Source organism: Danio rerio, chromosome 9 (genome assembly GCF_049306965.1).
Source record: "Danio rerio strain Tuebingen ecotype United States chromosome 9, GRCz12tu, whole genome shotgun sequence".
NCBI lineage: Eukaryota > Metazoa > Chordata > Actinopteri > Cypriniformes > Danionidae > Danio > Danio rerio.
In genome coordinates, this window is record NC_133184.1 from 43,020,076 (window position 1) to 43,033,128 (window position 13,053).

At 33.5% G+C, this 13,053-nt stretch overlaps 1 protein-coding gene across 12 annotated transcripts in view; it reads right to left on the reverse strand.

The window, feature by feature from the left end:
* Positions 1 to 13,053, reverse strand: part of glsb (glutaminase b) — a 79,362-nt gene that overhangs the window by 18,820 nt on the left and 47,489 nt on the right. For 6 of the 12 annotated variants that reach the window (XM_073913007.1, XM_073913006.1, XM_073913011.1 and 3 more), the window contains exons 8-14: positions 12,754 to 12,803; positions 7,966 to 7,998; positions 7,816 to 7,874; positions 7,617 to 7,683; positions 7,430 to 7,480; positions 5,425 to 5,601; positions 2,989 to 3,120 (exon numbers count right to left, since the gene is read on the reverse strand). In XM_073913007.1, the coding sequence (XP_073769108.1) occupies positions 2,989 to 3,120; positions 5,425 to 5,601; positions 7,430 to 7,480; positions 7,617 to 7,683; positions 7,816 to 7,874; positions 7,966 to 7,998; positions 12,754 to 12,803 (569 nt within the window). The remainder of the gene's footprint in view (positions 1 to 2,988; positions 3,121 to 5,424; positions 5,602 to 7,429; positions 7,481 to 7,616; positions 7,684 to 7,815; positions 7,875 to 7,965; positions 7,999 to 12,753; positions 12,804 to 13,053) is intronic. The other 6 variants (XM_005167899.6, XM_688079.11, XM_073913005.1 and 3 more) reach the window with 1 other exon arrangement.

Genomic DNA, 13,053 nt, shown 5'->3' on the forward strand with positions numbered 1-13,053 from the left:
TTTTATAAAATATATTTATTTTATAAAAGATATTTATTTTATAAAATATTTTTACAATTGTTTATAGTAGTTGCTTATAATATACATTTAAAATAATAATATTAATAATAATTTAAAAAACAACAACAAAATAACATATTCTAAAATATTTGTATAGTAATATATATTTGCTATTGTTAAATATATTATTGTTTATATTGTTTAACATAATATGTTAACATAATATCTGTGCAGATATTATTTTATAAAATATTTATTTTATAAAATATATTTTATAAAATATATTTATTTTATAAAAGATATTTATTTTATAAAATATTTTTACAATTGTTTATAGTAGTTGCTTATAATATACATTTAAAATAATAATATTAATAATAATTTAAAAAACAACAACAAAATAACATATTCTAAAATATTTGTATAGTAATATATATTTGCTATAGTTAAATATATTATTGTTTATATTGTTTAACATAATATATTTTAAATTAAATATGTAATATTTTATTAATAACTTTTTCACATTAGTATTAATATTTAATAATAATACCAATAATTCTGAATAATAGATTATAGTAGTTATTATTTATAATATTATACATTTAATATAATAATAATACTTTATTTGCATGTTTGCATAACAATAATAACAAATTTTGATAAAGTAATAATAGTTTTTTTTATTTGCATAACTATTGCATGATAATAATAACAAGAAGAAGAAGAAGAACCACAACAACAACAACCATTATTATTACTTTTATTATTAAGTTCAATAAAGTTTACTATATTGCAGCTTGATTTTATTTTATTTTATTTTAACAACAACAACAACAACAACAACAACAACAACAACCACCACCACAACAACAACAACAACAACAACAACAACAACAACAACAACACTGTCATAACCATATCAGTCATAATGTTCTGAAGAAACCCTGAAACCCTTTTAAGACCCTGGAGTGTTTGTTTAACACAAGCAGGTAAACCTTGAAGCTAACCTTGAAACTGCACCATAAACACTGGAAGAGCTCATTTATTCACAGCACTCTCTGATTTTGTTAGGAGCTTATAAAGAGTTGGCAGGAATGTCTGAATGTCTAATATTACACCCATTTCCGATCTTGTGACCCGGTGACTTGCCAGTTGTTACTGTCCTCTGACCACAGCAAGACTGAACCCAGAAACCCTCAATTATCGCTGCAGCTCTACATTCACCGCAGAATTGTGTCAAAGTGTTCATACTGTGATCTCAAATTGTCAAGCTAAAATTAACTTCATCAATTATCTCCCGTTCCTGAGGTGTTCATGAGTTCGTTTTTTACCCACTACAGGCTCACAGACAGGGACTGTGTCTGCACGGATTTCTTCAGGACACACACCGTGTAATTTTACACTCCTTGACCTTTAATAAGGGTCGGAAAGGCTGTGCAGATATCCAGACCTTAACAACTGCTAGTTCTCAGAAAGACCTAAAATAACACCAGCAGATTCTGATCATTTCACAACTACATGGTGAGAAGCACAGGATCATGGCATTAAAAATATGTCAACTATAGATGACAACGTATATATTTTAAATGGGTTCTGTTGTATTTATGTCTGGCTAGGCAATACAGCAAAAAAAAAAAAAGAAAGAAAAGAAAAATCTCTATACTTTCCAGATTTCTGTATTAATTTTTTTTTCAAAATTACAATAACACATTTTAATGTTACAGTAAAATACTGCAAACCTTTAACTATTTATTTATGATTTTATATTCTGTTTTTAAATCAATAGTAAAACATTTGTATGTATTATTATAACAATAGTGATAAACAAACAAATAAAAGTGACAAAATCTACACTACCATTAAAAATTGCGAGCAAAAATTCATAATATTTTAAAAAGAAACGTCTTATTCACCAACTCTGCTGAAATTGGATTCAAAATACAGTAATTCTGGAATAATAATATGAATATATGTGATCCTGGATCATTAAACCAGTCTTATGTTGCAGGGGTATTTATTTGGCAATAGGCAAAAATATATTGAATTGGTCAAGATTTTTCGAATATCATCAAATCAAGAATTACGCAATTCTGAGTGTGCCTCACAAAGGTAAGTGGGCTTAACAAACCACCTGTAGAAAACACACTCTTCCATCTCTCTATCACGTTGACCAACACTTGCACCAGAAAATAAATAAATAGATAAATAAAAACAGTTACCTTTAGTATTAGTTTATTATAATGGATTTATTGTTATACCTTGTTTATTATTAATGTATGACTTTATTAGAATATATTACTTTATTTTAACTTAATTACTATCTACTGTTTTATATAATTTAATAGTAATATGGGTTTACCCCAGACACGTTCTTACAATCACTCAACATCTCGTATAAGAACATTGTGCATTTTTGAAGTGTGCTTCACACAAGTGAGATGGTTTGACAAACCACCTGTGGAAACTGTCTTGTCATTAAATCGCTGAATACCTCGCTGAGAAAAGTGTCTGTTAAATGACTAAATATAAATGTAAGTTCCCAAATTATGAAATCAAAACATTTTGATTAGTAATATGCATTGCTAAGAACTTAATTTAGACAAATTTAAATGTTATTTTCTCAGTATTTCGATTTTTTTGAGCCCTCGGAATCCAGATTTTCAAATAGTTGTGTCTCAGACAAATATTCTATAATATTCTTAATAATAATAGATTTTTCCTATAGTTGTATATGCTATGGAAATAAAAACTCAACCAACAATATCCATGAATATTGAAAGCAAATATATTTTACTCTTGCATGCCTTATATATACAGTTTCAAAAGCAAAGCATATTTGTCATCTGTTTACAAAGACATGTTTAAGGTTCTCTTTTATCTTGGCTTACCATCAACCATTTGATCAAGTTGCCAGAAAATGGGTGGAACTTAAACTATTTAGGTATTTATATGTGTTTGTGCAAGCAAACAAGAGCATTCCCATACCGTGCAGAATTGGATGCCCCGCACACTGTTGCCAAGTTTGTCCAGCGGAGGAGACCAGCACATGATGCCCATCACATTGGGTACAACCAGCAGAATACCTCCAGACACACCTGACTTGGCCGGAAGACCAACCTTAAAAACAAAACCAAGCACAACAGTGAATATATTATGAATAACAGTTGCATACAGATTGTTGGAGCCATTTCTTGTTTCGATGCTTTGATTATTATTAAGTTTATGTTTAATAATTATTGTATGTTATTCATGTTTGAGGATTTGCTTTAATGTTTTGATTTTGTGAATGAAGACTTTTATACTATCAATGCAAATTGGGATTTAAGGCAGCTACAATAGTAGGTGGGGTCAGTAAGGGAAGAGGAAACCATTTTCAGACCGCGAGTTGGTGTTTGGTGACTGGTGCTACTGATTAGCAGTGAAGCCATTTCATAGATTTGATAAATTAGGATGTGATGAAAATAAGCTACGAAAAGGTTTGACAACAGACTCACGCGTCATTGGTTGCCCTTACTGAGATAGCGGCTTAGAGCAAAATGAAACTAAACAAATAAATGACATCCACACTGTAAAAAAATAAATAAAATTGATTCAACTCAAAATTGTAAGGCAACTTAAGGTTTTTTGAGTTGACTCAACTTTCAACGCAAGTACTGCTATTGACTCGATTTAAGTTGAGTAAACTGAAATTGAGTAAACTGAAATTGGTTAAAAATGTAAGCTCAGTCAATTTTTTAATGGTGCATAGTTGAAAAAAATCTGTTTTTCTGAATGATTCTCGCTGTTGATTTTTAAAAAAAAAAAGACTTTTAAAAAATGCTGATTGGTTCCATACAATCGATTTGTGTTGAGAAAACATTAAGGGATGGGGTATATGCCCACAGACCTTTAATTTCAGCCAGCTAGCCTCTGCGCTGCCAGTGAAATGTGTGTTTGCATTATAAAATTGCCACATTTAAGGTCTGATTTCTTTACAAATCTGTGATCTTTACTGCCAGATCGATATACGATATAAAGTGGGTCTCAGACTGGAAATTAAAATATGATGGTTTATTTCACCTCAGTATTTTCAATGGTGCTTCTGCACTATCTTGCTGGTACTGACGGCGCTAGCGGTTACACGCTCTTCATCTCCTTTTATGCTTGAACAACTAAATGAATGCTCAAGTCTATTTGAATGAATGTATTGTAATTACATTACAACATCCATGCTGTAATAGGAACCTAATGAAATTTAAATATCATATTAAGCTTTCACCGGAAGTCCATTATTGGCTGAAAAACACTAGCTGTGCATATACCACATAAAGTTAACTTATTAGTTTTTACTAATTTAAGTGAATTGAACATAAAACAATTAAGAATTTCAGCTCATTTGAAACAAGCAGTTTTAACAAACAGCAAACTTCTTTTTTTTGAGTGCTGGCTGGAGTGTAATTAGCTTGTCATATTCTGTAATATAACCTGATTGCACATAAAGTAGGTGTATGCAAACTACAGACATATTGACAAAAATGCTAATTAACTAAAAAAGCAAAATACAAAGTTCTGTCATGAAACTATGTGTGCGCATGCTGATAGGATATACCTAACCTGCTCATGTCATCAACTACATGGTGCAGTGATTGGTTGCTATATATATATATATATATATATATATATATATATATATATATATATATATATATATATATATATATATATATATATATACACACACACACACATATATACAAATATATATATATAGGTGTATGCAATATGTCTGTTAATAGACTGGCAGTAGCAAGTTTCCGTACTTGTTCTGCCATATTGATCAAATCAGCAGCAGCAGCGTAGCAGGTTTATTCCACAAAGACCAAACACATCAACATTGCCATGCACAAATTTATTACCATACTAAATCTCTCCTGAGGGTTGTCATGACAGAACTACATATTATTATAAACTACAGCAAACTACAGTTATTATTAAAAATGCAAACTACAGTTATACTGTACTCTATGTAATTAAGGAATGAGGTACAGGATTTTGTTCTGAAATTTTTTATGCAAATATGGTACATCTGTTCAGTAAATTCAACTTTACATTTGAAAACAAGTGTACTTTTATACGACAAAATACAGGCTTCCAGACTTCAAGATAAAGGTGACATTTTGGGACTTCATTTTTATTAGCTTCTTTATTTTTTGGTCTGATACATCACCAAATGCTTCAAATGATGAGGCCTACTTTGGATAGATTTGAAATTGTAGTTTGCCATGTTAAAATAGCATAACTGTGCATTTTACACAATAACTTAATGAGGGAATGTGACTCAAAATTTAAAGGTAAGAACAATAATGAAGATGTGAACTGTAACTGCTGTGTTTAGAGTTTGGATGTTTATCTGTGTGTGAATATGCATGCACAAAAGCTTACATGGAAGGCGAATTGTCCTGAGAAGTCATACATGCCACAGGAGTGCATGAGGCTGAGGGTGTCTCGCACAGCTTCAGGACTCAGCACACGCTCGCCTGTGATTGGACAGAAGCCACCATTGGCCAACGTGGCAGCCATGACACTGGCACTCTCACACGTAACCTCGATGGAGCACAGCTAAACATGTGGAGGCAAACACAAATAAAAACTTTTGATTATGAAATGATTATGAAAATAATATTAGACCAAGTTGTCATTTTTTTATGTCAACATGCTTCATTTGGAAACTCTGAATATAGATTGTACCTCGAATGACCCTGCAAATTAAGTTATGAAAGCAGATAATGTCCATGTATAGTTTATTGTTTTATATATTATTAAAATATGATATAGTTAAGTAGCATCAACCAATGTTGCAGGTTTTCCATATATCAGCATCCAAGTGTGATTCCGCAAATATGATATTGAATGTATCCAAGTGATTTTACTCAGTATACAGTTCAACAAACTTATAGTTAATATTAGTTCAAACAAAGGAACAAAACATTAATACACCTCAAAGCAACACTATAGTGATTTGTTCCAAATGAATCTGTTTTTAAATAAGAAAGTGTTTTGTACAGATGGTCAATTGCCCCATTTTTAAATGAATGCACTTTTTTTGATAAATCCTTTAAATGAACAATTCTGTGAATCACTCATTAGGAAAAACTTGTCTTGGCTTTAGTCTCACAATTGTCAATAATAACAGGCCTAAGCCTGGACAAAAATAATTTAATAGAACAAAACATATCAGAAATATTTACATTTTTGTCAATAATATTGAACACTATTATTGTTTGTGTGCATGTGTGTAGTAATGGTAGCTATTATATAGCTAATGGTAGCTATCAACTTGGCTCTCCACACACACACACACACACACGCACACACACACACACACACACACACACACACAAACACACAAACACACAAACACACACACCACGTGATTTTCAGAGGCACATGACAGAAGGCAAGAGACAGTCACCAGTCTGCAGTCCTGCCATGCTTGTGGCAAGACAAATTACTAAACCATTCAGGACAGCAAATCAACTTTTGTTATAATGATTTAATTCTAAGCCTGGGTATCGACAGTGATTCACCAACTTTGCTTGGTCATGAATGACTCAGAAATCATAAACCTTTGATTCTTGTTTTAAGGGGCAGTTTTTCTCAAAATTAATAGTTATTAAAAGTAATTAAGAGACATTAATAAATAGTAAAATAGCGATAGTGGATAATATTTATTAGACATCAAGTGAGATATTAATATTGGTATACATTATTTCTTTCAAGTAATTGCTATTCTTTTGAAACATCTACTCCACAAAAATCTTGAAAAACATACAATTTCTCATAAAAATCAGCAGTTCCTCTAAGCAGCACAATGGTTTGCATATTAACAATTTATATTAAATTAATATTAAGTACAAGCATGTAAGAAAGATCATGTTTCACTTAATGCTGAAGTAATGGCATTTGGCAATTTAGCTTTGCAAAAAAATATATAATATTTTTTCCCTTTACTAATCTGTGGTCGCCACAGTGGAATGAACCATCAACTTATTCAGCATATGTTTTATGCAGCGGATGCCCTTCCAGCTGCCACCCATCACTGGGAAACATCCATACACACTCATTCACATACATACACTATGGTCAATTTTAGCCTACCCAATTCACTTGTATGGCATGTCTTTGGACTGTGGGGTAAACTGAGGAATCCCACGCGAACACAAGGAGAACATGCAAACTCCACACAGAAACGCCAACTGACCCAGCCGAGGCTCGAACCAGCGACCTTCTTGCTGTAAGGCGATCGTGCTACCCATTGGTCTACCACGTCGTTCCCCATTCAAGATAATGTCTGATAACTAAAAATTCTTTGCAGAATGCATTGCAAGAAGCTCAGTAATTGTATGTTGCAAGTAACTGAGAAATGCGCACAAAACTCTGTACAAACCTGAAAGTACAAGTCCAGAACAGCCGTCATGTCTGTACCATCTGGAAAACACTGTTTATAAAAAAAGAAAACTAGTAAGTAAATGGAAAGGTTACAGCGAACAAAAGGAGATAATGTGAACGATATAAAAGATTTTAGGGTTAAATAAATCAGGGCAGAAGAAGACACTTCACCATGAGATACAAACCTTCTTTTCTTTCAGGTAGTAGCCAATAGCGAAATTCCTGTCTCCTGACTCACGCTCTGACTGGAATCTGCACGAGGAAACAGGTGAAAATGTAGTGAAACACGACAATGCAAATTACATAAGAGGACAGCTTATTTTGATTCTGCACTGTACCAATCATTTCTAAAATTAAAAACACAGAACTAACAGATCAACTTACGTGGCATTGCTGAAACCGACATATTCATTTCCTGCCATCTTCTTCAAAAAGTTCATGACCTGCAGAAGAGAAATCAGAACATTTAAGTCCAAAGCAACAGTTTTTCTATGAAAAAGAGAATATAACACAATCCTTAAACATCTGACTTACATAATCAAACTTCTCAGCATTGCCTGCTAATTGCTGAAAGACAAAGGAAAGGTGTAAATGACATGCAAACATGTTCTGTCCTCACTGAGAGTTTATAATACTCCTATTCTAATAATCACATCAAAATACACTCACCGGCCACTTTATTAGGTGTTCAACTGATAAACAAATATATATAATCAGCCAATCACCATATTTAGGTATGTAGATGTGCAACAGAATGGGAAATAAAAGCTTACAAAGGACTTTTAATGTGGCATGATTATTGGTACTCAACAGTCTGGTATAAGTATTCCAGAAACTGCTGTGGATTTTAATTCATATGTATCTCTAGGGTTTGCAGAGAATGCTTAAAAAAGAGAAATGATATCTAATAAGCAGTAGTTCTGTGGACAAAAACACCCTGTTAATCATAGATATCCGATAATATCCAGATTGGGTGAAGCTTGAATAAATCACATCAAAACCTTGAAGCAGATGAGATACAGCAGCAGAAAAACAAACCTGTGCCACTCCTGCCAGTGATCTACCAAAAAATAACTACTTTGGATATTGGATAACATAATATTTGATTTAGTCTTTTAATTATTGTGCAACATTTGGACAGTACGGACAGTATTTGGTGCAAAGATGAATCCACTCTGTCTTGTATCAATGGTTCAGGCTGCTGACGGTAGTGTAATGTTATGTTGTCACACATTGTGACCCTTAGTACCAATTGAGCATCACTTATGGTAAATGCCACAGCCTACTCTAGCAAAGCCTAAAGTATACACAATATCACTTGTATAGTTTTGAAGGGGGAAAAGTGTAACGGTCAATATGGCCACTCCAACAGAGGAAACCCAGCTTTCTAGTAAAGGAGCCAATCATTGATAGACTGACAATTCTCCTAGGACGGGACTTGGTTCAGATGTGTCTGTCAATTTTACTTAAATTTACTCAATTATACTGACAGTAATTTCAATTTTATGACAGTTTCATTTATTATGAATCCTTTGGGGTCTAGAAATGTGCTAAAACATAAAGCCTGAAATCTTTACTTTTAAACAAACCAACTACACTTGAAAACGAAAGTTTTTTGGTTTTGTAATCTGTATGAAATGAACACGAGTTACAGTCTGTCCTGTCTGATCTCATGAATAAAGCTCCAACATTCAGACGCTAATCACATGACAGAAACCAATTGAACGGCCACAAAGCGGTCACTGTTAATTTGAGAGAAGATTTGCCATCAAGACCAAGTTTGATATTATGTAACACGCAAGTTATAAATTCTTATGGTAAATACATAGTTAGACTGATAGAATGAGTTCTGATTTTCTGTTTTTGGAGGTCTCTAAAAAGGCCATGAAGTAGGTTGGTGTCGTGAACTCAATCTCCTCTAGTATGCTTGCAAATTAGCTTGGGCAACCTGTAAAAATGGGTGTTTTTTGTGTGATTTAAACATTTAAAAATTTTATTGAATAGACATTTGTTCTTAAATTTCATTGGTGATTCCAAATTAAAAATGTATTCGTAATTGAATAAAGAATCAATGTTTTTCTATTAAAACAGAATCCCAGAGAGGCATTTCAAAGATGGCTACTGAGTGAAATGTCTTGCCTTAAATGGACCTTGACTTTAGTTAAACATGTCCATCCCTTCATGCCCACAGTGAACCAATCTTATGATGGCTACAGTACTTCCAGCAGAATAATATACCATGGCACAAAGCTCAGATCATCTCAGCCTGATTTCTTCAACGTGACCATGTATTCACTAAACTCAAATGATCTCCACAGTTAGCAGATCTCAATACAACAGACCATTTTCCACAAAGCAATTTTGTGTTTAAAAGAGATCTTAACATAGACAGCTTGGCTAAAACAAAGATAAATTTGGGCTGTCAATGAAAATCTAATAGACGTTTAGAAATAGCCCAAACTAGACTAGTCATCAAATACAAAGATTAGACAAACTTCTGTGTCACTCGTTTCCGTCTATTTTTGGATTAGACGTCTATTAGATTTTACTGACTAACCAAATTTTCCCTTGTTTTAGCAAATAGATCTACATTTCGACATCTACTAGACATCTATTAGCCTTATGTGATGGAACCAGAGATTTGCATCATAGCCACCAAAACTACAGCAACTGTGTGTTGCTCTCGAGTAATTGAAGACTAAGTATGTTTCCTGCATATGGTTAAATCTGTGACCAAAAAAATTAAGATGGTTCTGGAATGCAAAAGGGTGTTCAACCTATCAAGATGTACCTAATAAAGTGGCTGGTGAGTGTAAATTTTTTGAAGTAGCATCATGGGGAAAACATAAACCAGAACAGTAACTATCTCATACAGATTAGCAGAACAGAAATGGACAAAGTCATTTCGTAAATATTACCAGTAGAGTGCTAAAATCATCAGTTAGTAATCTGCAGTTAGAAATCATAAACATTTCATATGTGTACTACAGTTATGCTCTACGAAGGAAATGATGATGAACCGCTACAGAGCAAAGACTGGAGTTAAACGTGTACATGAAGACCTGTAAGCCAAACAGAGAAGTGGGTCAAAAAACAAGAGTGATGTGAATCAGCAGGGTGGGTAACGTCTTAAGATGAAGTGTAAGGAGGATCTGTGCATTGTATGGTGATGTGTTTCTGATTGAGTGCGGATAAGTGAATATTAACCTGCTAATTCTTGCCAGTCTGAGTGTGGGTTAAGGCATCCATTAAACTAACCTAAAGAGCAAAAAACCATTGAGCTTGACTACATTATTGTCAGAAATTAACTGTAAATTCTCATTAATGACTGTAAACTGCTGAACATCAGGGATGTGAAAAACTAAACTGTTGTATTATTATTAATTACATTTCCAAATAGATTTATCTAAAAAAGGATGCATTAATTGATAAATTGATCAAAACCAATCAAAAGACTGAAAGCAACAGTTACAAAATAGGTATTTTTATTTCAAATATGGTAGAAATGGTATTAGATCTTTATAGAACAAAACAATTATTAACATTTTATTAAAACCTAAAACTAATAAATCCATTAAATTCAGAGAAACTGATTTTATTTTATTTTTTACATATACACAACCTGACAAAATTTGTAAGAGCAACAAATAATAATCTGACTTCTAGTTGACCATTTGGAAAAGTGGCAGAAGGTAGATTTTTCTCATGAATCATCTGTTGAGCTGCATCCCAATCACCCAAGATTCTCACAGAAATGAGTCAAGTTTGGTGAAGGAAAATTCATGGTTTGGGGTTACATTTAGTATGGAGGTGTACAAGAGATCTGCAGAGTGAATGGCAACATCAACAGCCTGAGGTATCAAGACCAGGATTCAAACACATTTATACTAAAGCCCCATGACTTTTGCAGGACTTTCAAGTACATTTCATGACCTAATGTTTCATGTAATGTCTACATACACGTGGTAAATAATGCACATTCAAATTTATTACAGCATGTCATAAAACACGCAACAATCTATTAACTTTTAATGTATTTTTATATCAATGTAAAATTGATTTAGATAACTAATACTAATAATATGAGAGTATGTGTTTGGCTAAGGACAGGAACTCAGTGAAGACAACTAACCAAATTTATGTAAATAGATATTTGTTAAACAAGTTTTCATGACTTTTCCAAAACTTTGTGAGTTTTTCTGCTTTTCCAAAATGTTTCCAGGCCTGGAAAATTCCATGTCAAAATTCTATGACTTTTCCAGGTTTGCCATGACCGTATGAACACTGCAAGACATTTGTGTCGCTCATTACATTACAAACCACTGGAGAGGGCCAATTCTTCAGCAGGATAGCGCTCCTTCTCAAACTTCAGCCCCCACATCAAAGCTCTTGAAAGCAAAGAAGGTCAAGGTGCTCCAGGATTGGCCAGCCCAGTCACCAGAATGAACATTATTGAGCATGCCTGAGGTAAGTTGAAGGAGGAGGCATTGAAGATGAATCCAAAGTATCTTGAATTGAATTCCGGGAGTCCTGCAAGAACGTTTTCTTTGCCATTCCAGATGACTTTATTAATTTATTTGAGACATTGCAGAGATGTGTGGATGCAGTCCACCAAGCTCATGGGAGTCATACACAATATTCATTCTTTTTCCACTGCACCATGCCTTTATATTCTATACTGTACATTATTTCTGTTAAGTGACAAGACTTTTGTCTAATTGAAGTCAGACCTTACTGTTTTAATTAAATAATTTAAAATCAAGACATGACCATATTTTATTTTGATAAAATAAGCATAATCTAGAGGCTGTTGCCTTTCATATAAGCCACTTCTGATACCAAATGATCAGCTAGAGGTCAAATTATTCTTTGTTGTTCCTAAACTTAAATAGCCGACAAGACTTTTGTCAGGTAGTGTACATTTAAGCCAAAATAATATTTAAAAATAAAATTCACAGTACCCTTATTTTAATGCAAGCACAATTTCTATGTACTTCTTTCACCCCTGCTGAACATTACTTCTTATGAGAGGGTACAAAGTGTATGGTGTATGCTGAATGCATTGCATACCGAGTTTACTTTAGAAACCCACAAAGGCCATGCATCAGTATTATTTAAAAAAATAAAACTCATGAAAAGAGGCAGAATAAAACATGAACACATGGCCTCAATGGGCTTCTGTAGTTTGCAGCACATTTGCTCCTGCCCTGATGTGTTACTTTATGCAGTCGCCGCTTGATTAAGGAACACAATGGCACTACTGATATTTTAGTATCCAGGCTTGTTCATGGGGAGGGAGGAAAAATGGAAAGGAAAAATTACCAACGTCATTGACCTGCAGCAGTGGTCAAAAAACCCCACAGATCCTACGTCTGCAAAATATGCAACAACATAAAAAAGCACACAGAGGCTTCAACAGCATATCACACGCTTTTTAGTACACGCTCATGGCGGAGCTCAAGGACTCGGAAAGAAAAAGGGAGGAAATGATGTCATGCGTTACTGAGGTGCAAAGGAAACCGACAGGCACGACTTACATTCAGCACTGACCTACCGGAGCACATCAGAGGAGTCACACGCAAATCATTGACAGGAGAACAGTATGAGAAAAAAGCATCACAA